This window comes from Eleutherodactylus coqui, chromosome 6, assembly GCF_035609145.1.
Source record: "Eleutherodactylus coqui strain aEleCoq1 chromosome 6, aEleCoq1.hap1, whole genome shotgun sequence".
Lineage (NCBI taxonomy): Eukaryota > Metazoa > Chordata > Amphibia > Anura > Eleutherodactylidae > Eleutherodactylus > Eleutherodactylus coqui.
In genome coordinates this window covers 85,812,266-85,839,479 of record NC_089842.1, presented here as the reverse complement: position 1 = coordinate 85,839,479, position 27,214 = coordinate 85,812,266, and the positions used below count along the sequence as shown (strand labels likewise).

Genomic DNA, 27,214 nt, shown 5'->3' with positions numbered 1-27,214 from the left:
GCATACAGCAATTATCTTGTTTTGATAAGTTTAGCTGGATGTTGCCAGGATGGAGAGCGTGGTTTCCTAAAACAATAATACATTTTTAATGAAAAACCTCATGGTAAGTGCAGGATCTTCACAATCTGAGAGCATCACAAACCACTCCAAAATAAATTGTTCCATAGTAATTAATCTGTTATAAATAAAAGAGAATTTCGACATCTATCCAGGGATGTGATGAGACTTCTATGATAGACGCGAGGCAGGAGTCCGCCAAAGGTTTACCTAATTGGGAAAACAACTTCAAGGACCAGCGTAATCTTAAAGGACCATTCTGCTGATTTTTTTCCCCCCATTCATTATGTAGCTTTCCTCCCAAGTATATATAAGTGAGCTAGTGTTACCTTGCTTAGTTATGCCATTTTAGCTGAAACTCCCGCCTCCGATAGCTATGTGATCTCAATTCTGACCAGCTCAGATGTACTTGGTTTTATGTGTTCAGTTTCCAGTCAGTTTCTCACCCTGTGTGTTGCTATTACATGGAGTGTACCATAAAAACTTCTAGAGGGGGACACGGACACTCCTATTACAGTTACTGATGATAATCAGACAGCTCCTGTCATGCAGTTATAATAGAGGAGATTACAGCTCATCCTCCTGGCTGTATAATTATGGTCTGTAACTTATTTAGGTGTATATAGAATGTAAATGGTAATGGCAATGATACAGGCTGTAAGCTGATCATGCAATGCTGTGCTGGTGCATCCTAGGATTGATGTGAAAGTGAAAGCAAAGTAAAGATGGTGCCTGATAAGTATTTTATAGATGGCTACACTAGATGGAGGTGACTGCAATATACAGAGGAGACCTCCCGAGAGGCAATCAGGTAAAGAGGGCAGACATGAAAAAATGTGTTTTCACCAGAGGGACTGTTTAAAAATATATATTTATATGTGTGGCACAGAGTCTTAAGGCAGCAGTATGCAGTCCTAAGCTTTCACTCACGACTTGAAGGTTGCGGGTTCAATCCCCATGTACTTCACGTAGCCGGCTCAAGTAGCTTTTTTGGTTTCTCTAAAGAAAGCTTAAAGGGGTTTTCCAGTAAGAATACCATTAATGACCTATCCTTGGGTTAGGTCATCAATAGTTGATTAGGTGGGGTCCGTCGCTTGGGCCCCCGAACGATCATGCTGTCAGCACCGCAAATACACAGAGGTCGAAGTGTAAGCGGTGGAAGTCTCTGCGCCAGCCTCCGTGTAGTGGTCAGCACTTGTAACTGCACACACGGCTTTCATTGAAATCAACATGAGCTGTTCAGTCGGGGTCCCATGCAACAGACCCCAGCCGATCAACTATTGCTGGCATATCCTGAGGATAGGTCATCAATAGCATTCTCCCTGGAAAACCTCTTTAAGGTGAACTTCCTCCCTTGGACAACATGTTCATTAAATCTAAATTGATCCAAAATTCCACTCTGATTAATTTCCTAATAAATCTTTACAGAGTTCAGAGCTCCAAATCCCCTGCATAGACAAACAGTGGAATGATACAATTCTATCGGCCCGCAGCCACCACAACAGGGACTCAAGGAGCTTGCTGCATACAACGTATACATTGAGCTCAGTAATACGACTGTATGTAGGAAACTCCTAGGCCGTCCCGCAGAGACCAGCGTAAATGATACCAGGAATGTATGCCAGCTCGGACCTGCCGTGCGTTCCTGAGTAGGCACATAGAGGTGCTGGGGATGTGCCTAATACATGAAGAGGTGTGCACAGTGCGTCAGGGGAAATGCTAGGCTTAGTAAAGTTCCCCCAAAGGTCCTTTACAGAAAATGGCACTACAGAGTTGGTCCTATTGAGTATCACACGGGTGTTTATAAAAATGCAGCTTTTTCAAACGCAGCATTTTACAGTGTTTTGGGACAGCGTTTTTAATGCACCCCATCACTGCAATGGGTGATGTGGTGGGTTAAAAAGCACTGCAACGCACTGAAATAGAACAGACAGCGATAGTTTAGAGCGACGTTAGAAACGCTGCGCTACAATGCTCATCTGAGAAGCCCCATTGAAATCCAAGCCTGTATGAGAGCGGCCTTAGGGCTCGTTCACATGAACGTATTGTATATTTCGGTTCATGAATACGCAGTATATTCGCGGACCACAATACACGGATTCCCTGCCTATTACTGGCTATTGATACTTATTTTTACATGTATGAATGCACAGCGTATTTACGTGCATTAGTGGATGCTGAGCATTTGGGGCTCCATATCAGGAAAATAGAGCCACTCTAAAAAACGTAAAAGTGATCAGCACAAAACGCTGGACCTAAAATAAACTGATAAAAGGTGGGGACTAACTTTAAAGGGGTTATGCCACCAAAAACATTCATCTTCTTCTATCCAAAAGATAGAAGATAAATGTTAGATTGCCGGGGGTCTGAATGCTGCAGTACAGAGGACCCCTAGGAGAATGGAGCAGGTGGGTATCCGTGTCATCCATCCATCCAAAGCTTGAGAGCTGCAGCTGAGCTTACATACTATGGGAGTCTTCTCTGAACTGTCATTTAGAACCCCTGTCCTCTCGTTGCTGCAGGGGGTTTTACTTTCCTGTTGTACTACAAAGAGCAGTAAAATATGTAGTCAGGGCAGAAAGACAGAAGATGTCAGAGAGGGGCGGAGGGGGTGGGGTGGGGGGTGATGAACGCCAAAAGAACGAAACACGTAGAATTTTAAAAAGTCAAGTAATGGAAATGACCAAGTGGCTGAGTCTCCTGCTCCTCGGTGTGTTCCTACAACCAGGTCAGTGCTTTATATCTCTCAGAGGGTTGTTACAAAGTTGGTATAAAGTTACGGTTGTAGCAGAGCTGAATGTGTCATGTTCCTTTTGTGCACTGTAATAATGCACTCAGTGATTATGTTTTTGAAGACTCCTTGTAAAATTATCTAGTAAGATCTCAGGCAAAGCACAACTGCTTTCAGTGAGTATAGTGTAATGCTATTTTTTTGGGTACATCCACACTGCAGACGTTTTGCAGTGGATTTGCTTATAGTAAATCTGCAGCATTCAACAGTAAGACCAATGCAAGTAAGACTTCAAGAAATCTGATCCTCACATAGCAGAAAAAATCCACAGTATGGTGGCTCAGTGGTTAGCACTGTGGCCCAGGGGTTCCAGGTTCAAATCAACCTCAAGGATAACACCTGCATGGAGTTTATGTGTTCTCCTTGAGGTTATTTGGGTTTTCCTCTGGATATTCTGGCTTTCTTCCATGTCCCAAAAAAATATTAAAGGCGGATTCAGACAAACATGGTTTTCCCCCCATGATGATAATAACGGCGGCAGAATGGGACAAAAGAAAACCACTGGCACAGACATGGTGTGATTAATTTGCACTTACAAATTAATTAATACCAGAACAGGATGAGTAGAGGAGTAAATCTTAAGTAGTCCACTGATAACGTATGTGAAAGTTAAGTGATAAGGAAGGAATGAGAAATCTAGAGCAAACATAACACACAGACCTGGTGACCCCCTAACACCAATTCAAAGACTATGAAACTTTCACATCCTTTATCAGTGGACTAATTAAGTATTTACTCCTCTGCTCATCTAATTCTGGTATTGTTAAGTGCAAATTAATCGCATCATGTTTGTGCCTTGTCATAAGTATGTGTCTATATATATGCATGCTTCTTCGGATCTATTTCATTAAGGGCTCAGTCACACGGGCGTTTATTGCCGCGATTTGCGCATGCGTCCGGCGATTTTTTAAAACCATTGCTTTGCAATGGTATCGGACACATGAGCGCTTTTTATGCGCTCGTCCGATAAATTAGAGAACAGAAATCGCAGATCGCACCTATCTGCGATCTGCGATTCCTGTTCTCTTCTCTATATGCGCTCAATGGGGCCGGCGGCAGCAGCGCCGACCCCAATGAGAACATATAGAAGACAAATCATTCTTCTCTGCCACAGCTGGAACAGCTGTGGCAGAGAAGAACGATCTTTGCCCATTGAATTCAATGGAGCGGCAATACAGCCGCTCCATTGAAAGCAATGGGCTGCCGGCGTGCGCGGGGTTAATTGTCGGGAAGGGGTTAAATATATAACCCCTTTCCTGCAATGCATCCTGAAAAGTGAAAAAATAAAAAAAAAAGGATGTACTCACCTGCTCCCGGCAGCCTGAGATCTCCGTGGCGGTCCTGCAGTGGGTGTGAAGGGGGTGTGACTCAGGCTTGCCCCTGATTGGCTCAGCCTGAGCCAATCAGAGGCTGATCTCAGTCACACCCATTCATGAATTCATGAATGGGTGTGACTGAGACTTGCTTCTGATTGGCTCAGCGCTGAGCCAATCAGGGGCAAGCCTGAGTCACACCCCCTTCACACCCACTGCAGGCCGGCCGCCGGGATCTCCAGCTGCCGGGAGCAGGTAAGTACATACATTTTTTTTATTTTTTCACTTTTCAGGATGCATTGCAGAAAAGGGGTTATATATTTAACCCCTTCCCGACAATTCATCCCACACTCGCCCGCAGCGCTTGCATTCAATGGAGCCGCTGTATTGCCGTCTCCATTGAATGCAATGCGCTGGACAGCTCCGGCCCATTTCTAATGAAACGCGGCTAGGAGCAGATTTTCGGGCGATTTTTGGGCCGATTTTTCGGCGCCGGTCACGCGATTTGCGCATGCGCATCCGTCATGCGATGCGCAAATCGCGTGAAAAAACGCCCGTGTGACTAAGGCCTAACCCTGAGTAGGTTCGAAAGCTTGCTATAACATCATGTATTTTTGTTAGCCAAAAGGTATCATATCTACAAGATTACGTGGTTTCTCTTGCTGGAATCAATCACATTTTGCAAGAAAAACACATCGCATAGCTGCAACCTGCGATTTTCGTGTGCGTTTTCCAATGTAAAGGCTCTTTCCCACGAGCGCATATCGGCCAGCCGTTTTCACGGCCGGCTTATATGTGCTGTGATCTGATGCATTGGATTCCAATGCATCAGATCACTTGGGCGTATTTCTGAGACGTAAAAGCCAATATAGCGCTGGGCGTTTTTACGTCGGGTCCAAAAGATAGTCCTGGAACTATCTTTTGGGCCAGAATATGTCAGCCGCTGCATGGGCTCCTATGGGAGCCTATAGTAGCGCCCGTAGATGGAAGGGTGTTTAGCAGTGTGGCTGCTAAACTTCCTTCCTCTGTTCTCCTCCCACCATGCAGGCTCACCTCTCGTTCCTCCCCGCTTATTCTGTGCAATGGGAGGGGGCGGAGCTAAGCGCAGGTCCTCCCCGCCACCTCCCATTAATGGCTATGGACACAGGGCAGGACGTGGGTGGAGCTAAGCACCGCCCTCTTCCCGCCCCTTGTCCATAGCCATCAGTGGAAGGAGACGGGGCGGATCGGCACTTAGCTCCACCCCTGCCCCACCCCCTCCCATTGCACAGAACGAGCGGGGAGGAACAAGAGGTGAGCCTGCATGGGGGGGGGGAGGAGAACAGAGAGAGGGAGGTTAGCAGCCACGCTGCTAAACTCCCTCTCATCTACAGCCGCTGCCATGGGCTCCCATAGGAGCTCATGCAGCGGCTGACGTATTCCTGCCCAAAAGATAGTTGCAGGACTATCTTTATGGCCCAGCGTAAAAACGCCCGGTGCTATATTGGCTTGGCCGGGCGTTTTTACGTGTCAGAAATACGCCCAAGTCCCGGCCCCTCCCACTGCACAGAACGAGCAGGGAGGAAAGAGAGGTGAGCCTGCGATGGGGAGGGAGGGAAAATGGGCGATGGCCTGGTAAGCTCAGCGCATTTGCGCTGGGCTCACCAGGCCATCTGAACGGGCGCACGTTTGATTTATGTGCCCGTTCACCAAACTTTTCTCTCCTGACGTAGCATATATCGGCCAGCCGTGGAAACAGCGTCCGATATGCGCTCGTGAGAATAAAGCCTAAGCTGTATAAACGTGTATGCCATAATGGTGACTTCAGGCAGCCAGAATGTTATCATTTAACTGGATTTGTGAAGGGAAGCAAAAAATGAGGAGCTCTGGAACAGAAAAGACAGTTCATTTCAAGGGAGAGTGACGGCACGTGAACAACTACCACTTCAGGTATAGGTTCGGGGTCCCAGCGGCTAAATCCCACTGATCACACCATTAACATTCATTTAATTGGCAGACTATAAACCCCTTTAATGAATTTTAGGTTATTAATGGGTGAAATTGGTAGCTAATATATTTTTTAGATATATAGAGGGTTAAATGAAAATTGGGTTAAAAAGCAAATTAAGACTAAGTTGATCTTTAAAAAACAACACATCGCCAGCTGCAGGAGATGGTGCAATGTGTTGTGCCATCTTCAATAAATGAGCCTGCTCAGTGGTATTTAGATGATGACTATGGAGGCTCCAGGCAGAAGTAGAGCCGCTGTCCCTCTCCGCCCTCCGCCAGTCCTACTGCTCCCTCTTCAGTAAGCAGGGTAGTGGAAATAACACTGCGAGGGATTCGGCTAGATGTCCCCTCTGTAAGTTATACACTGTGTGCATCACTTATACTGTTTGTTCTTGAGAGTGCAAAAATACTGGCACCCCAAGCGGCTTTTGGGGGGGATTTATTAAACAAATTATGCCAGTTTTCTGGGGTAGAAAAAAATGCTAATTCAGACATACTTTTTTGTGTTAGAATTTGTGACTTTTTGATTTTGAAAAGTGTTGCAAAAAGTGGGCGGGTCCACCGTCAATCCGTCAATATACTAGAATATATCTGATTTTGAATTCTGACGTAAAGACATAGAAAGACACTTTACTAAATTTGGCGCATCATTTTTCCCTGCACATCACTTTAACCTTGGCATATGAAACATCAGTCTAAGGGTGGGCTCACATGAGCGTAATTTCACCGCATATAATGCATGCGATGTACGTGCAAATAATATGTGGTGAATGGAGGCAATTGATTTTCATTGATCCATTTACACTAGCATTTTTTATTGCGCATAGTAAGTGCGTCAAAAAGGTTGCAGCATGTTCTATATTACAGTGTATTATGACCGATAGAGCCTTATTGTTCTCTATGGGTGTATAGTAAACACCGTACATACGTAATTACATTGCGTATGTGTGGCGTATATACGCAACATAAGCATCAGAACGGGAAAAAAAAAGAAATAAGACTGCGCATGACAGCGTGTGTGAGATACGCTGTCATGCGAGTGCAAAATCACTGCCATACGCAGCGATAGCCTGCTCACCGCCAGCTCACATAAGACCCCATTCGCATTTAGTTTTTGGCCCCATCCAGGAGTCTCATCAGGGTGTCCATATAAAATTCTGAAAACAGAACTGCTGGACGGAGCCTGAATGGAACCTCTCTCAGCCATTACAGAAACTGCTAAAATGGAGAGTAGTAGGTCTCCATTTCATTTCTGCCATTCTGTGCTGGTGCAGCGTCCAAGAAGCGGGCCCTCAGCCGAGGAGACAGCAGGATAGAGAAGGCCTTGTCACGGGGCTTACTGTCTTCTTCCCTAAGGGTAGCTCGGGACCTGACCCTTACCGCAGGGGGAGATCATGAAACGGGTAACCGTGGTTACCTGTAGTCCTGTTCGTCACTCGTGACGCCACCGTTCCGTCCTCTGAGGCCGATCCCTTGGATGTAATAAAGTAGTCCACATGCAGGGTATTTTCTGAATGAGAACTGGGAACAGTCAATTCTGTTTGTTTACTTAAATTCTTGAAATTATGTCCAAATAAAACAGTCTTTGTACAGAAACAAATTGCAGTGGTGAAGCAGGGAGAATTCTTGGGGCATTTGTATAGTCCACAGTCTAAGTTATCTGTAAGATTTCTCTCCCGGCAAACTCTCTCTCATGTCATACAATCACGTTCCTCTCGCTTAGCAGCGGTTTTCCATTTCTCCAGAAGCATGTGGTACCTGCGCTGTTCACCCATGCATTTCCATCATGTCCGAGCTTTCACTCTCTTTAGAGATGGAGGTCCTAGGTAGTCTCTCTCTGCCAGGCTAGGCCGTGGCGGGAACAGCACACCACCTCCTTGCTTCCTCCATGTCTCAAGACCCCACCAGCTTCTTTCTCTGTCTGGAACTCCTGGGCTCCCTAGAACTACTCGAATCTACACAACTAGGCTTTTATATAACACACAAGACAAAACAATACATTTTCCAGACAACCTCAGACATTAACCCATTCATGCCTGCAAACACCCAATACACATAAATCTGGCTCATTCTACATTCAAGACAATGCACGAGACAAACACATAACAACATGTATTCTGAGGTGCTGGAGGGGACCCCAAACTCTGGGCCACTATAATGGAAAAAAAACCTGGTGGACTGTGCTTTCATTTCTGGCACAGAATGATGGAAATGAATGGAAACCTGCCGAAATGGAGACCTATTAGGCCTCCCGCACACGAGCGGATAATTGCTGTGGAATCTGTGGTCGGCGTCTGCACCAAGAATCCGCAGCAAATACCACCCGTTACTTCCTAAGGAAATCCACTGCTTCCTACACACGAGCGGAAATAAATTGCGATTTCCTGCTTGCGGAGGAAAAATCGCAGCATGCTCCATTTTCATGCGGGCTTAGCATGCACGGCTTCCAATGAAGTCAATGGAAGCCCTCCGACCTGCGGTCCATCCGCAATGAAGATTGTGGACAGGTCACGGATTCCACGCAATCACCAAGGAATAGCGTGGGGGGAAAAAAGTTGCAGAAAAAAATCTGTACTGTGCATGTGAGACGGGCCATGGATTCCATGGAAAAGCAGGAGTTTAAAAAAAACGTACAAACTCCACTGTGCACACATCCACAGTGAAGTAGATAGAAGACTCAGACGGGTAAGCAGTATCCCCGGCCACGGGCAGGGTCGGATGCGGAATCTGATTTGCCCATGGACATGAGGGCTAACTCTCCGTTTTAGCAGTTTCTGCAATGGGCTAAATATGTTCTGTCTAGAAATGAGCGAGCATACTCGCTAAGGGCAATTACTTGAGCGAGCATTGTCCTTAGAGAGTACCTGCCCGCTCGGAAGAAAAGACTCGGGTGCCGGCAGGGGGCAGGTCGCGGCGTGGGAGAGCGGGGAGGAACGGAGGGGAGATCTCTCCCTCTCTCCCCCTGCTCACTGCCGCAACTCACAACTCACCCGCGCCAGCACCCGAATCTTTTCTTCTGAGCGGGCAGGTACTCTCTAAGGACAATGCTCGCTCAAGTAATTGCCCTTAGCGAGTATGCTTGCTCATTTCTAGTTCTGTCCAAGGGTTCTGTTTCCTACCTCAGTATTTCCATTGTCCTCTGTGGAGAACAGTAGGCAGAAAGGCTCATAGCAAGCATTAATATAAGGCCCCACTGTGCCATCAAATACACCCCACCAGAACCATGAAGGACTCACTGCTTGTTTGGCCCCACACCATCACTTTTACTATTATGTCTATGCTCATGGGGAAAAAAAAAAGGAAATAATAAATCTGTACTGCGCAGGGCCAACGGCGAGCCGCCGGGTCCATCCGCCAGATACACGCAGACGCCGCTGGTATCAGGGCCCGGATTCCGCTGCGGACTCCAGCATGTGCAGGCAGCCTTATATTTAATTTTGTAACTTCACTGTTTTGCTTCTGGCACTTTGTATGTTTTATTTTTTCTGTCATATTTCTGATTTTCCTTAGGATTGTCGCTAAAATGTAACTTTTGCACGGGATTACCGTATAACTGCCAGGAATCTACTCAGCTTTGTACTCTAGACCAGACCAGCTGTATGTCCCAGTCCTTCACAGTAGTAGGTAAGGTGTCCATGTGCTACATTGGCATTGGAATTCATACCTTGGGATTGTCTCTTAACCTTGCGAATTTTGGGCATGTGACACTGCTGTAGATACCCCCCCATAATTGGGGGGTAGTGGGTTGTAACTGGGGTTCAGGACCCTCAACCATCACATTGTGGCTAAATTTCATTACATTTATTTACAGGCAGGTGCAGCAATACACTGTCACTCAATAAAACCTTGTTTGATACATAGTAACATAGTATATAAGGCCGAAAAAAACATATGTCCATCCAGTTCAACCTATTACTCCCACCCCTTCCCCCAGTGTTGATCCAGAGGAAGGCTATTTCTTACCCGTTCATCGCTGAGCTTCTCTACTGGGTCACCTCACCGCATGCTGGCCAGCTTGTTATAAAGGCTGCATTCCTTGCATTCTCTTCCAGTCAGGTCAGTGAATGTCAGGTCCCTGTGCTGTAGCATTCACTGGCTAGAGAGAAATGATGGTCTATTGCCGAGACTGCTCGCATGAGCTGTCTGTACAATTGCTCGGCCCTCCCTCTGCTAGACTGTGAACTGTGACGTAACGTACATTGGCTGGCAGGAAGGAGACTGTCGGCAATGTATGTAACCTCACAGGACGCAGAGGAATCAGCAAGCTGTAGGTGAGGTGACCTCCCCGGACTGCAGGAGACAGGAGAAGATGGGTGAGGTGAAGATTGAGAAAGTAGGCTGATGGGGAAGGAATAGGTAAGTAAGTATAGATCTTTTTTTAATAACAGAACCCCTTTAAGGCAAAAAAAAATACTTCCTGACTCCAATCTGGCAATTGGAATAATCCCCGGATCACTGACCCTTCTGAAGTAATTATTGATTATAACATGTAATATTGTATCACTCAAGAGAAACGTCCAGGCCCCTCTTAAACTCTTTTAGCAAGTTCGCCATCCCCACGTCCTCAGGCAGAGAGTTCCATAGTCTCACTGCTCTTACAGTAAAGAACCCCTTTCTATGTCAGTGTAGAAACCTTCCTTCCTCTAGACGTAGAAAAATCTGATGCTACGAGATAGTGATAACCTGGTTGCTAGCGATATGCTGTATGACAAACCCTGCTTGTTAGGCTGTGTATCCCTAGCAACCAGTCTCAAATAGTAGTCTTCCTCTAGCATTCGCCAATCTCAGTCTGCCCCATTAATCAGATTTTTCTGAAGAACGCATTTCCATGGAGAACTTTCCATGGCATAAGCCTGTAATTTATCAGTGAAGCACCATACACATGACAATGACTTGGAATGACTTACCCAACTACTGAGTCAGCTGACCTGCTTAACAAGTAGGCTGACCCACCCGCTCTATCATGGCGCTGCAATAAAGTACAATAAAATGCGCCGATACAGATGCAATAGCCCTTGATCGTGCACCCTGCATAGTGCATATTCGTATCCAGAAAGCATCAGATCCACACCAGGAGAGCTCAGTGAATAACTAGTGTACCAGAACCAAGCTCATAACACCGTAGCAGAATGCAGTGTAGAGGGGGCGTCAATAGACTGAGGGCTCCTTCACACTGGCAATGCGCATTCCTGAGAATAATCTCGCATATCATCGCTGCTGCCCGAAATGTTAAAAACGCATCGCACGAAAATCGCAAGTTCGTGCATTGTTATACGATAAAACGGAGGCTCCATAGGGAAACATGGGAGATAATTAAAGAAAAACCCAAAACGCAGAAAGATAGGACATGCTGAGATTTATTTTCACTCCACATCGCATGAGTGAAAACATCGCAAATGAGAATGAAAATATTGAAAATCATTGGTTTCATAATTCTGCGTGTTCACTCACTGTTGCATCGTGCGATTTTATCACAAGTATGAAGGCACCCTGACAGTAGCGCTTTGCAACATCAAAGCGGAGGAGCAAGAGCCAGAAGGATGATTCATACACCGTAGTTCCACATGGAAGAAAAGGATCATTGGCCGGGCGGACCGAAGTGTGAGCGATCGCCTCCAGGCTGCATCCACCTGGGGCCACCCCTACAAACTGGTGGCCCTCGCCTGATCAACCACATGAGTCACGTGTGGCCAAGACTCCCCATGATGATGGTTTGCCATAATAACATAAAAACTTTATAATGTTTTGAAAGCATTTTTTTTTTTTACAGAAGCATATACCGTATTTTCTGGACTATAAGGACTCCTTCACACGAGCGTATTTGTGCGCGTATTTGCACGCGAAAAATTTGCATTCGCAACAGGCAGAGAATAGAACCCAATAAAATTTATGGGTTCGTACACATTTTCCGTTTTTGTGAGCACATTCTTCCATTTTGTATGTATTTGCGCATCAAAGGTTCCCACAGAAGTCTATGGGAGGTGTGCAGTTACAAAAGGACACAAATCTGGAACTCATTAGGCTAAATATCTATTTAAATCAGGGTATGTTTGTCTGCTGTGTGCAAATAAATGCGCTGTCCATGCTCAAAAAGTACAGTAAGATGCGCCGATTCACATGCAAAGTCTTGCTAAAAAAGTGGCAGCATCTTTACACTGGAGTAACTTCACAAAGCCTCTTGTTCTGCTGTGATCAGGGCTTGGCTCTCTGACTGCTCCCTGTCCTGGTGGGCAGATTCACTAAGAAGAGCCAGAGCCCCCACGGAGCGCTGCCCCCTATAGCGGAGCAGCCCTGCATGACGTCTCTTGCACTCTGCAGCCATCTGTCGGCAGCCCCTACTTCACAAGCTGCAGGTACTGCCTCTGTTCCTCTACCTCTCTCCTCCTGTGGAGACTCCTACAAACAAAATTTCTTTACCCTTGGTTCACTGCACCTGCTGCATAATGCAGGTAAACTGAGCCTCTTGTATGTTCTTCCCTGGGGGTCCTAAGCAACATTGAAATGAGACAGGACTCAGACAGAGAGCATAACTCAAGAAGAAACTATAAACCATGGGGGTCTTCATATTGAGGGTAGAGCCAGCTCTGTGGATTCTGCCTTTAGTGCAGCGACTACAATACTGAACAAAGGGTTAAGTACTCCAACAAGTGAAATCAGGGGAAAAGGGTGAGCTTGGCGGGAATGCAGGCATCTCATTTTACAGGCACCTCTCAGTAGGCACAGAGGTGACCCCTGGGTGAAAGTACAGGGACTGGGCAGAGCAGTGATGGTCAGGAGCACACAGCATCCCTCCTGCAGAAAACTAACCCCATGGAAGAGAACTACTGGCCCTTATTCCACTGCAGATAATAATAAAATATGAATCCCCCTCTTCTACTCTAGAACACTAAGAAAGGAGGCGCTACCCCATAAGTAGTTTGCAAAATTAACCCCTCTACTTCCTTAGACCAACAGAGAAGTTTTAATTAGTCTAAAAGATTTTTTTCTATTTTCTATTGTCTAAAAACTCGATATTTTCTATCATTGGATGTCCCCTCGGAATGGCCAGACCATTGTTTTCAATGAGACCTTCAAAGAAATCGCATGATACTCACATGCCGTGTGATCTTCATGTAAGTGCCATGGGACGCACATGCGATCCTTTCACATGCGTGAGGATTGCAATCTCACAGAAACAATGCGATGTGTAATCAAAAGCGCTTTGCGTCACCGTGAAATCGCACGGTGACAAGCGCAACATCGGGCTTCTCTCGGTCCAACATTGCGGTCGTCCATGTAGCCTAAGGCACATGTACTTTAGTAAAGCTGTCAGATTGCTGCAGTTCGGTTCTGCGTTCCTCAGTTCTATGTTCCTCAGCAGGAGGCGGCACAGACCTCATCCACAGCCACTTACTGTGGTACCCTGGGGGGTTTCTTTTATGCCCCAAATAACACATCAAACTGCCTATTCTTCCTGACAAAGATCGCTTTGCTTTCACTATGTAAATATAGAAGCACGGAGAACATAACAATTGTAGCTCCACGCACCCGCTTTTATCGGAATTCTACGCTGCATTGAATTTTCGTTTTTTGTCTATATTTAAAGAGCTATTGTCTTACAAATACAGTGTGGGAGATTTACTAAATGTGCCGGGATTCAGGTGCACTTCACGACAGCACAACTGGTGTTCATTACCGGCACCACACTTATCAAAGGCCCTTTTACAGTTTTTAAAGGCCCTTTTACATGAGACTTTGTCCCAGCTTTTACACAGGAACGATCATTGCTAGTGGATGGAGGTGCAGCGGTCCGAGGATTGTTCCGGCCCACCCGCCGCCTCCATTTACAGTAAACAGGCAGTTGTTCATAACTGAACAACTGCCTGTTTAGATGGGCGGATCCTTTCTTCAGTTTTCTGCATGCGGAAACTGAACAATGAATGAGAAGCGAATGAATTCTTGTTCGGCGTTCAGTCGGGGTACACATTTACACTGAACAATAATCATTCAGATTCTTGATGGATTGCAGGAATCCGAACGATTTATTGCACCGTGTAAAAGGCCTTGCTTAACCAGGGGGTGTGGCTTAAGGCCCATTTAGACAGGGCAAAAGTCGGGCAAATGATGCCCGACACTCGTCTCTGAACATACTCGCTCCCGTGCTGCTGCACGGGAGTTAGTATCGTTGACTTACAACGGGATGGCTCCAGGAGATTTCTCTCCTCACGCTCCCCCGCCCCTCTCCATTGACTTAACATAGCGGCTGTTCAGTACTGAACAACTGCTATTTACACTGAGCAATCAGCGATCAGCTCGTCGTCTGTCGTTTATGCTGCATTGCTCATCGCTCAGTGTAAATAGCAGCCGTTCAGTACTGAACGGCTGCTATGTTAAGTCAATGGAGAGGGGCGGGAGAGCGGGAGGAGAGAAATCTCCTGCAGCTGCCTCGCCCCCCTGCTGGCCGCTCTGTTAGCGAGCCAGTGATACTAGCTCCCATGCAACAGCACGGGAGCGAGGACACACAGGGACAAGTGACGGGCATCGTTTGCCCGACATTCATCCCGTCTAAATGGACTTCTACCGGGAAAGGGGCTTGGCTCAAGATGCAACAATGTGCACCAAATTAAGCAAAATAATAGGTGGTATAAAGTTACAGAAAAGAGTCTAAAGGCGCACCAGATTTATCATCCGACAGGAGACACTGTGAAAGATTTGGAGCATCTTTAGACTGCTTGGTCTACATTTACGAAGTCTAAATATTAGCCAGTGTTAGTAAATCTGCCCCCCTGTTTTACTGCAGCTGTCACAAAACCAATGAGACGTGCACTGCATTTTATGAGTGGTGTGGTGTACTTGACCATTCAGAGACAATTCAATTCATAAATTCTGTCAGCCTAGAGGAATTTAATGTGACTGTATGTGCAAATCTCATTTAACCATTTGAAGACCAGAGATTTTTCCCCCCATGTATTAATCCTCACCTTGTACTGTGAAAATTTTATAAACATTTAAGTGGGGTGAAATGAAAAAAAAATAATTGCAACATTTTTTGGTTTAGTTTTTTTAGGCAGAATGCAGTAAAAAAGACATCTGAACTTTATTCTGTGGGTCAGTACAGCTATGGCGATACCACATTTATGTAGTCTTGTTGTGTTTTACTACTTTTAGGGCTTATTCAGACGACCGTATATTGACCGGGTATTCACACCGGCCGATATACGGCATCTCTCACTGCAGGGGGAGGAGACTGGAAGAGGCAGGAGCAGTGCTCTGAGCTCCCGCCCCCACTCTGCCTCCTCTCCACCCCCTCTCTGCCCCTCTGCACTATTTGCATTGAGAGGAGGCGGGACGAGGGTGGGGCTAAGTTTTGGGAATTAGGTTCGCCCCCATCCCGCCTGCCCTCATTGCAAATAGTGCAGAGGGGCGGAGAGGGGTTGGAGAATTGGCAGAAAGGGGGCGGGGGCTCAGAGCACTGCTCCCGGCTCTTCCAGCCTCCTCCCCCTGCAGAGAGGGATGCCGTATATCGGCCAGCGTGAATACGCGGCCGATATACGGTCGTCTGAATAAGCCCTTAAATAAAAATTGCTCTCCCTAGCCATAGTCCGAGACCCATAACTTTTTTTTTCGTTTGATTAGGGGGTGTGAGGGCTCACAGAGAGGCAGCAAGTCTTTTCAAAATTATAAAAGCCCTGTCAGAGAAAAGACGAACGTAAAAGAGATAAATTTTATTGAAGTTTCATTAAAAACTACACTTAGGGCACAACATATAACACACACAAATGGTGTCGCCAAGACAGGAGGAAGTGGCGCACCTACTACACTTGGACAAACATTCACACATACGGTCTGAGCCCCACCGGCTAGAGGTTATTAATAATGTGTCGGATAAACTGAGGGTCCGACAGTAGGCTGCGGAGAGGCCTAGTGGTGAATTAGAAGAAATGCCAATACGGGCTAAACAACTCGTTTATGGCCTCCACGCTTAAAGTCTTTCACTCAGACTAAAGACCCTTTGTGAAATTCATTCATTAGAAATTGATAGGGTCTTGTTTATAGAGAGTGCCTGGGCTGGTGGGGCCTCGGATAGAAGTGTTTTAATTTCTAAAAAGACTGAATCTACGGTCTTATTTTCAAGTAGAATGCTACAGAGAGTGTGTCTCCCAAGTACCCCAATGGTATGTAAAGGTAAGTATGTTATTCCTGAGTAATGAATTTCAACGGAGAATGTCTCTGTAGGTGACCAGCTCATTAAAAACTTCGTACAGATTGTGTATGCTGTGTGGTTAAACTCTTTAGTATATAAATCTGCTCGTTTACTACAACTATAAACGGTTTCGACTCTACGCGTTTCGCCACTCCATGTGTGTGGCTCTTCAGGAGGATTCGTATTTTAGATATACAGAGCTCTGTCGGACCCTCAGTTCATCCGACACATTATTAATAACCTCTAGCCGGTGGGGCTCAGACCGTATGTGTGAATGTTTGTCCAAGTGTAGTAGGTGCGCCACTTCCTCCTGTCTTGGTGACACCATTTGTGTGTGTTATATGTTGTGTGCCCTAAGTGTAGTTTTTAATGAAACTTCAATAAAATGTATCTCTTTTACGTTCGTCTTTTCTGTGACAGGGCTATGTACAAGAATATAACTACTATAATACTGCCCTCTATGTACAAGAATAGAACTACTACAATACTGCCCCTTATGTACAAGAATATAACTACTATAATACTGCCTCCTATGTACAAGAATATAACTACTATAATACTGCCTCCTATGTACAAGAATATAACTACTATAATACTGCCCTCTATGTACAAGAATATAACTACTATAATACTGCCCCCTATGTACAAGAATATAACTACTATAATACTGCCCTCTATGTACAAGAATATAACTACTATAATACTGCCCCCTATGTACAAGAATATAACTACTATAATACTGCTCCCTGTGTACAACAATATAACTATTATAATTCTCTCTCTCTCTCTCTCTCTCTCTCTCTCTATATATATATATATATATATATATATATATATCTCTGCTATAACACTGCTCCCCAAAGATAAGAATATAACTATTATAATACCTTTATTTGCAGAGGCTGGGAATGTCACAGAATGGACATACAAAGGCTGCTCACAAGGACTTGTGTGCAATGAGACAGTTTACGTGGATTTGGGTTTCAAGAAGACTTTTATCAGTTCCCAGTGTTGTATCACAGATTTTTGCAACACTGGCACATACTATGGTAAATATTAACAAGTTTATTAGTCAAACCAACGCATATAGTCTGTAGTGTAGAAGGTCTATTCGATCAGTTTGTAAAAGGATCAGGATCAACAAATAGGATTGATGGTGCAAAGTTTATTGAAGCCAATTCTTAGATAATAATAATCCTTATTTGTATAGCGCCAATTTATTCCGCAGCGGATTGGAGTGTGCGGACTGAGTAGTGTACCGACAGGAGGTAAGCAATGTATGGTAACGTGGCGCCATGGAAAGCTTTGTGGGTGAGGAGTTTAAATTTAGTTCTGCAGTGGATGGGCAGCCAATGTAATGACTGGCATAGTGCAGAGGCATCTGAGAAACAGCTGCATACATCTTCAGTATACAGTAGGTAGCGTATTAGATGTCCCTCTAACCCAGTGTTCCCCAACTGCAGTCCTCAAGGCATCCCAACAGGTCATGTTTTCAGGATATCCTATAGTAAGAACACCTGTGGCAATGCCTGCGGCACCAACAACAATTACATCAAATGTGTAAATACTAAGTAAATCCAGAAAACATAAGCTGTTTGGGTGCCTTGAGGACTGGAGCTGAGAAACACTTCACTAACGAATGCTACTACACTACAATTGCACTCTACAGCAGGGGTTGCCTGGCCATTTGGGCATTAGGGCACTGCCCAGTGGTGCATGGCCAGGTGTGCCCAAATGGCCAAATGGTTCCCAGTTCTAGAAATCCACATCTCCAGGCATTCCAAAAATTGCATCATCTTAAGAGCAAGTGGCTGTAGACCACCATCTTATTTACTTTGAGTCCCATGGTTACTTTGGAGCAGAGGTCATGCTGCAATTGAGAAAATTATGGTGCAGATTACGTCAGATTCAAAGAGGAGTCAAGTACACTATTATAACGTTGACCATATTTTAGGGTTTCACTTGAATTTCTAATTATGGAAGAATTTTATTTCACTTTTCAGCATGGGTTCCTGTCGCTGGTCTAAACTGTCTGGCCTGTGAGGGTAATAGTGCGTCCTGTGCAGGATCCAACCTGACACCACTCCGATGTGCCGGAGTACAAGACCGCTGTATGACTGTGAAGACTTTGTATGTTAATGGTGAGACCAGACAGAGTGTAGACCATGAAGTATGTATGGAAAGAATATCAAACGACATATAGTAATAATTCTCCCATTCTTGCAGTTTCCCATTCAGATGTTGTCTATAAAGGTTGTGGAACAGGTAACCTTTGTGGACGGCGGTTGGAATATAACTCTGGTGGCACCAGGGTTTATACAGAGGTGTCATGTTGTGGGAGCAACAATTGCAACCAAGGCATAAAATCAGGTAATGTACACATCTAATTTGAATGCAAGCCATTTACATTTTTGTTAAGTGATGAACTATGTTTGCCAGACAGTTTAAGAAGAAGTTAGGGCTCATGTCCACGGGGAAAATATGATTTAGGATCCGCAGCGGATCTCCCGCGCGCGGATCCGCACCCCATAGGGATGCATTGACCACCCGCGGGTAGATAAATACCCGCGGATGGTCAATAAAAGAGATTTAAAAAAACTGGAGCATGAAAAAATCTGGACCATGCTCCATTTTCATGCGGGTCTCCCGCGGGGACGGCTCCCGCGGGCTTCTATTGAAGCCTATGGAAGCCGTCCGGATCCGCGGGAGACCAAAAATAGGAATTTAAAAGAATTACTCACCCGGAGCGGGCGCTGAAGGTCTTCTCTTCCTCACGGCCGCATCTCCCTTGCTTCGGCTCGGCGGATGTGCCCGGCGCATGCGCGCGGCACGTCGACGACGTGCCGGCGACGTGCTGCCGGCGTGAGGAATTCATCCGCCGGCCGAAAATGAAGATCCGGCCGTGAGGAAGAGCAGAGCGTCCCCGCCCGCTACGGATAGGTAAATGCTTTTAAATTGCTATTTTCAGCGCCCATGTCCGCGGGGCAGGAGGGACCCGCTGCAGATTCTCCATGGAGAATCTGCAGCGGATCTGATTTTCCCCGTGGACATGAGGCCTTATAGTTTTTAAGTACCAACAAACAATGTAGTCAATGGGTGACGAATAGGGATGAGCGAGTATACTCGCTAAAGCACTACTCGCTCGCTCGGGAGCCGCCGCTGCTGACAGGTGAGTCGCAGTGGGCAGCGGGCGGGAGAGAGAGATCTCCCCTCCGTTCCTCCCTGCTCTCCCCCGCAGCTCCCCGCGCCGGCCCCCGAATCTTCAGGGACGAGCAGGGAGATACTCAGCTAAAGCACATTACTCAAGCGAGTAGTGCTTTAGCGAGCATACTCGCTCATCCCTAGTGATGAACCTAATGCTCCGAATACGTATCAAACTACTAACGACCATCTGTCCGTCCGTGCGTGAATGAGTGAGTCTGTGAGTGACTTACATGCTTCTCCCCTGATCACATGATGGTGACGTCAAAGGTTCTTCATCCCCAGTGAGGGAGTTACATGCTCTGCCCCTGATCACATGACGGTGACATCTTCACAGGTCCTGTATGCACGCAGCTGCTGTCTGGCTAGGTGTTCGTTAGTATTCTATAGCAACTAAGGCCACAGTGGGTTTGTAGTCCATCCATAATCTGCACAAGAATGCAGGACCTTTGATGATGTCACTGTTATGTGATGAGAGGCGGAGCATGTAAGTTATTCACTCGTGATGAGTGTCACGGTCATGTGATCAGGGTTGGAGCATGACGGTGACGTCATCACAGGTCCTTTATCTCCACTGCTGTGCTACTTCTGATCTCTGTTGTATCAGATGACCAATGTATGTAGCAGTGCTGTGTGTATGACATGCAAGTAGCACAGCTGTGTGGCGCATTGCGCCACCAGAATCACTGGTACTATAATTTGCTAATAATTACTGTAGAACCTATAATATTCACCCATCTGTAGAAGTGATAGAGGCAGCCACTGAACATTCTGCATCAGTGTTCCAACAACCAGGATTTCTCCAAGCCACATTTTTTAATATATTTCTGCCCTCTGCATCCAGCAGTTCCCTAACTGTTGCCATATGTACATCTTTGTATAACAAGTCCCATGTTGTTAGGAAGAAAACAACTGAATTGATGAACCATCATTCAGGTCCTTTGAAGTTGGCAGCTGTTTGATAGCCAAGTGTCTTCAAGGAACACAAACTAAATGAATTGCACTTCATCAAGGTGTGCATGCACATTAGGAAGTAGAGTGATTCCTTTTCAGGTCATTTTGCTAACTTCACTCCTCTGAAGCATACATTGAGTACTAAGTTTAACTAACTGGCTAGAATAAAAAGGCTCCCATATAATATAACCCATGGGTATCAATTTGTTGCTGGGTATGGTGACATGCCTCTGAACTGTTCATCCTCATTCCCCATAGACAAAAGGACAGTATGACACTTCGGGCAGTTCCCTTCTTACTAGCCAACATTGCAGTCTTTTAGGGGGAGATCATACTACCATGGAGAGCAAGATATCCAGAACCAGGTCGTTTTTTCCCTCAGTCCCCATAGTGTCGAAAGTGACTTTCTCTACAGTATATATGGAAGTTCTCCGAAGGGCTGTATCTTATGGGTATCGAGGCACCAACACAGACACATGGAAGAACTCTATCTCATGGTTTGTAAAGGGGGCGTACAAGCATGAATTTTCCACCCTCCTCTCTTTTTATCCCTTATTAAGGTACATTACACGCAACAACTATCATTCAGATAGTCACCCAGAAAAGTTGTTAAAGTGTCAAAGTAGTTATCTCATGTACCTTAAGACACAATTAGAACAATGCTTTCGGGGGAGTTCCTTTTCCCATGCTTGCTAACATTAGAGTGCCTATGGCTTTAAGGAGTCATGCAGTTGATCACATCCCCAAGAAAAGGAACCAATTTGAGCAGGGCTGTCCACTTCATGGGCACCATCATGTCCTTTAGGCACTGACTACAGTCAACTGTATAAAACTCAACTAGTACCAGGGTTTCTGGTGGCGCAGTGCGCCACTTACTAATATAATATAGTGAAAGGGTTTGGAGTTGGTCAAAGTACCATATTTCCATGCAAGATTTACAAACTTCAGCAGCTCGCTGAGGAGACATGTTAGCTGGTAGCTTTCACATATCTGCTGTACGAGATTTATAAACTTCAGCTGGTTGCTGAGGTGATATCGTGGCTTGTTGTGGTGTCATGTAAGCTGCATTAGCTTCATGGCAGCGTTGAACCCTCTGTGGTGACATGTTTGCACAACAGCGACGGTTTGCTTCAACACTGGACAACGGTTGACAATTAGATGAAGACTGGACAGGTGTTGACAGCATTAGCACTTGAGATGACATGATATCAAGTTCAGGAGATGTGAAGATAGTGGTGAAGGACTATGCTTCAATGTTGTTGGTCAGTATGCACCATCAGCTACGTATGTGGATATTTGTGAGGTGTCATTTATTGGAGTCTCCACACAGGTGTGCAGCTGTCTCACAACCAGCTACAAACTGCCAGACTGAGTACTGCTGTATTCATAGCAACTGGGCCAGCAGGGGTTTGTGGGTAATGTAGTCTGTCTGTAATCCCTCATTCACTGCACAGGAGTGAAGGTCCTGTGATGATGTCACAGTCATGTTATCAGGGGCGGAGCTGAAAGTCCTGGTGACTGATCACATGACTGTGACACCATCACATGTAACTCAGTCACTCATCACTCACAGACAAGTGGTCGTTAGTAGTTTGATTAGAAGAAACCTGGAGGTTATACTGCATGAAATTTAGGGTCTATCTAGAGTTAAATATCCGAGGCATCAGCTACCCATATAATTGCAATCCTTATACAAACCAGATGTTACTGTAATAGAAGGAGCTGCAAACTATTCCACAAAGTCTTTTTCTCGAACAGTGTCGGTGGATGAGAAGCCAAATGGCATTCAGTGCTATTCTTGCAACGAGACTGGCAAAGGAGAGTGCCGGACACCAATCACAACCACAGTCTCATGTACAGGAAACATGACCACATGCCTGGATGTAGTAGGTAATACAGGCACATGCTGCGCCTAATAGTTTAAGGCGGTTGTATAAAAAATAGGGCCACACCTGTCCTCGGGTTCTGTGTGATATTGCAGCTCATTCCCATTGACTTCAATTTAGTTAGAGCTACAGTAACAGACAGAACCCGTGCTGTATCTGGAAGGAAATGGTCCTGTATTTCTAATCCTGTACCAGCCTCTAAAAGGGGTTTTCTCATTTCTAGCTATTTTCCTGCATGAAGCAGACAACTTTGTACATTGCACAGTGGCGCAGGTTGTTAGTCCAGGTTGAGTCCTCTTGAAGGGAATGAGACTTTGCAGTACCATTCTGGGCTACTGAACAATACACGGAGCTGTCTGCTTTCTACCAAAAAAATGCTAGAAGTGTAATAACCCCTTTAAAGTTCAACTTTTAATATAATTATTACTATTACGATCATGGGTTTAGCAGTCCCCTTCTATGACATACCAATGGGCTTGAACGGTACCCAATGACACCATATCATCGAAAATCACTAATGTTCTACTCAAATGGGTACATTTGGAGGGTATATGTCAAAGAGGTAAACGTACAACCCATGATGTAGATAGTGGATGAGTGTCTAATTGGTGGAGGTCTAATTACTGGGACACCCCCTCCCCGATCAGGAGATCAGGAGTCCCATGTCCACCTATATGAATGGAACTACAACTTACCATGGGTGCTGCCACTCCATTCATATATATGGGACTGACACAGATTGCCAAGCCAAGGCTTCTCTTTGGTAGTCCCACAGAGTTGAATGATTTGCAGCAGTGTGCATAATCCACCACTGCTTCATTCACAAGATGAGACATGGTAACACCATTCTCGTTATCTGTTGGGGTCCCAGCAGTTGGATCACCACTGATCAAACACTTATTCCCTATCTACAGATAGGGATAACTTTAATTCTTGGAACAACCCCTTTAAGGCTGCTCAATAAAATCAATAGTAATTGTAGTTTTTTGTACAGTTGAGTATAAATGTATGCAGACTACCAATGGACTAACTCGGTTTGTGTATATTTGTACAGGGTTTCCTCGGGGAAACACTCTGATGCAAGGCTGCTGCTCCACGGATGTATGTTTGGGCCTTTCAGCTTCCATGTTTCTTCAAGCCAGCCAAAAGTTATACTGCTGCCAGGGCAATCTGTGTAACACTGGAGAAATTGCATTGTATTTCAATTCAGCTGCCACCACTGCACCCAGGAGTGTGTTTCTGATGGGGGGCGCCCTACTGGTACTTATGGGGGAGTTATGGACATTGCTGTGATTGGAGCCAGTTGGTGGAGAGAAATTGAAGAAGAGTCATATATTACAATACCATAAAACTCTGGAATCTACCCTATACAAATACGACATTTTGTGAGCTGAACCAGGGTTTTACAATGATGGGGAAGGGACTGAAATGTAAAATCATTATGGGACACCACTGCCTTGTATGAGCTTCCAGATGCCACAAAGCTGTTCACCTGTTGCACCTACAATGCAACCCTTGCACAGGTGCCAAATTCCACTTCTACAAGCACATCTCAAATAAGTGTCAATTGACCAAACAGGTGACTTGAATATGCATAGAAATAGAAATGTGTATAATGATTTACCTGGTTGGGTAATTATGCCAGTTCTCTCATATCAATGCCAGCTACAGTGACCCTAATATCAAAGTTATCCAATGTCCCCCATAACAGCCCCAGTTGTCAATCACTATGCCAACCCGAACATACTTTCATGCTGCTCTTCTCCTCCACAAACTGATGTAGAGACAAGTACAGCAGTCACACAGATGTAACATCCTCTTCTGATGCCAATAGGGTAACAGCCCAGCAGAAATCACTGATGGCTATGTTGGAAGACAAGACTACAGTCCTGGGGCAACCAGATAGTGCTGGAAATCTGGGCCTGTCCTGCTAAATCCCATATGCTTGAGAGACATGGGTACCCGCAGAGATGAGTCAATATTTATGAGCTCTCAGTCTTACATAAAAGTTGAGGGTCATGTAGCTATCACATTGCATCAGTGACCTAGTTATGCAGTCTGTATAGGAACCAATTGGGTCCCTAAGACTGGGGCGGCCTTGGCGATCTAAAGAGAACCACACTTCTATAAGTGCATGGTGCTGAGGTTTTATGGACATGAAAGCATTGCCCAAAGATAAAATCACACCAGACAGATATATTACATTGTAAAGAACCTGTAAGGCCTCATTCACACGGGCATATGCAATTTTGGTCCATAAAAAAAATCACCATTTTTCCTGCACGTGAATGTGCGCTTCCGCATCTCTTACCGAGTCGGATTTTTAGCTTCTCTTCGAATGAGGGGGTAAAATCCTCATCAAAATCTGCAACAAAATCTGAGTGTTACATGTGGATTTTGGTACAGATTTTGAAGCTGATCCGCACCGAAATCTGTGTGCTGATCATTGTGGAAAATTGGCTATGTGTGGATGTAACCTTAAGCAAGATCTCATCATCCACAGATGTAGAAGACTTGAACTTGTAGATTAACTTTTTGGGGACTATTTGAGCTGAAAAACGAACAAACTCCACCTATGGTAGATCTGGACACAATACACTTAGACTATGACTAATCGTTGGAAGGAGTCCCAAGAGCTTTGGGGTTCTCTGCCCATTAATTCTGCTACAGCTCAAGAAAATATCTGCCTCCTCCTTGTTCTTAATAAAGATGGTGTGGTCTTGGAGTAAATTCCACCATTCTTTAAATAAAGATAATTGCAGCTCATGGACAAGTGAATGAAGGCGTATCCTCAACACTGTTCTTCATTTATTTCATAGCAAAAGACAACTTTCTGGATTTCTGAGCGATGGCTCATTATCTGTATTTCAGGTGAACTGTGGATTGTGTCATGTACACACACAGTATGTGCTTGTTAAAGTTAATAAAATCCAATGTGAGTCACTATAGTTTCCATATACTTGTCACATCTATAAATAATTAGAAGATTCTGGCAGAAACTGACTTAAGATGGTGCCTGAAGGGCTCGGTTTCTTGTGAAGAACATTCCTTCCTTCTCAATTCAATTCTGTGTCATGTGACTTGTAAATTCATCTCACATTAAACCTTAATAATAAAAGGTGTAACTGGAAGGTGACAATAATTAAAAAGAAAATGAGGACAAATATGTCATGCAGGACCCTGGAGGTCTGGACGTGGATCAACCCTAAGCCTTCAATTAAGCCCAAAACTCTAGACATTAATGATATTATGCTACGGACGACAATGTTTGATTGGTGAGGTTCGATTGCTGTAACTAACGCTCCGCCCCTGACCAGCTGTTGGCAAAGAGAAGGGAGCAGAACGGGGCGGGAAATTAGAACAGCAGCTCCCGCCCCCTCCCACAGCAGACAGCCGGAAAGGGGTGGCGGAAAGGCAGAGGAAAGTGGGTGGGAGTTTTGCAGAGCTAAGCTCTCTCGCCCCGCCTGATGGTATCCCATGCTCGGTGCATACCCACCGGACCCGGGTTGTCTGGACAGGCGCATAAACGGGAGATGCAGCCGTGACTCGGACAGGGTGCCTCTCGTTCATGCGATTTTCGTTCACGCTGTGGCCGTGATATGGCCGGCTGAAAATCGCAGCGCACATGTGTAAGAGCCCGGAGTTGTTTTTTTCATTTTCAATGGTACATTTTAATGTCCCAAATAATGTACTAGAAAACTCAAGAGTTTCAAATCGGAGTGAAATGGAAAAAACTAAATTCTGCTATCCTTGGGGGGGGGGGGGGGGGGGGTCTTGTTTTTACGATGTACACACTGTTCAAAAATGGCCTGATAACTTTGTTCTACAATTACACAAATTCTACAACTACAATAACTCCAAATGTATAGAATTTTTTTTTATTTTGCTGCACTACTTTTACAAAATAAAATATCTTTGGAAAAATATAAAATTATTTTCTGCCGCCATCTTCTGACAGCCATCACTTTTTTTTCTCCTGTCGACATAGTTGTGCGAGAACTGATTTTTTGTGGGACCTCATGTAGTTTCTATTGATCTAATTTTTTTAGTACATACAACTTTTTAATTGCTTTTTATTGCATTTTTTTTTGGAGACAGGGTGCAATTCTGGCGTTGTGTATTTTTTTTGTTGCTGGTGGGTGTCAGCTGTGATAACCAACCGGCACCAGTATTGTATGGAGTGAGATCGGCTCCCCATCCCCCTCCATACCACCCCCGAACACACAGGAGGTAACTGTACATCCTGCGTCGTTAAGGGGTTAAATATGTCTAGCGATATGGAGGCACTTTTTACATCCCGCAGTTACTGGAGTGACATTGTGGCAAGTTATGCATCTCATAATTGTCGCTAAAAACTTCACTCCACTTAACTCTGCCGCATTTTCTAGACATTTTTGAAAAGTGCAGAAAGAGGTGTAATATCTGTATTTTTGGTGTGAATAAATAATAAATCTGTTTAAATTTATGTGCAGCAAAAAGGTGCAATTTATATAACTCTTACATGAGCCAAGTCAGTCCACTTACTATTGTGATACAAGTATATTTTCATCACTGAATCTTTTTTACTACTATTTTATGGTAAGTAGTGACAGTAAGAGCTCAGTCATATGGGCGCATCCGGGCGCCAATGCGCCCGTGTTCCTGCATGAAGAAGACGGCCACACCTGCAGTGCGGACGACTCTCCGTAGCGCCGGAAGAAAGAACACATGACCGGCAATGGAGCCAGTCATGTGTTCTTTCTGCCGTTGGTGCGGAGAATCGTCCGTACCTGCAGTGCGGCCGTCTTATCCTGCAGGAACACGAGCGCATTGGCGCCTGGATGCGCCCGTGTGACTGAGC

General features: G+C 45.2%; 1 protein-coding gene across 1 annotated transcript; it reads left to right on the top strand.

Annotated features, from left to right (window-relative positions):
- Positions 1–2,692: 2,692 nt before the first annotated feature.
- Positions 2,693–25,499, top strand: LYPD3 (LY6/PLAUR domain containing 3). Its single transcript, XM_066607095.1, has 7 exons — positions 2,693–2,785; positions 9,661–9,774; positions 17,233–17,382; positions 18,337–18,474; positions 18,560–18,703; positions 22,247–22,378; positions 23,429–25,499. Exons 1-7 carry the CDS (start codon positions 2,731–2,733, stop codon positions 23,665–23,667), a joined length of 972 nt encoding a protein of 323 aa, XP_066463192.1. The 5' UTR covers positions 2,693–2,730; the 3' UTR covers positions 23,668–25,499.
- Positions 25,500–27,214: the final 1,715 nt, after the last annotated feature.

What these genes read in the sequence shown, in the direction of transcription:
- LYPD3 (XM_066607095.1), top strand. Translation starts at nt 2,731, where the DNA reads ATGGAAATGACCAAGTGGCTGAGTCTCCTGCTCCTCGGTGTGTTCCTA. An exon ending in CCAGTCCTTCACAGTAGTAG is followed by an intron (nt 9,775 to 17,232) that starts GTAAGGTGTCCA and finishes CTTTATTTGCAG; the next exon opens with AGGCTGGGAATGTCACAGAA. An exon ending in CACATGCCTGGATGTAGTAG is followed by an intron (nt 22,379 to 23,428) that starts GTAATACAGGCA and finishes ATATTTGTACAG; the next exon opens with GGTTTCCTCGGGGAAACACT.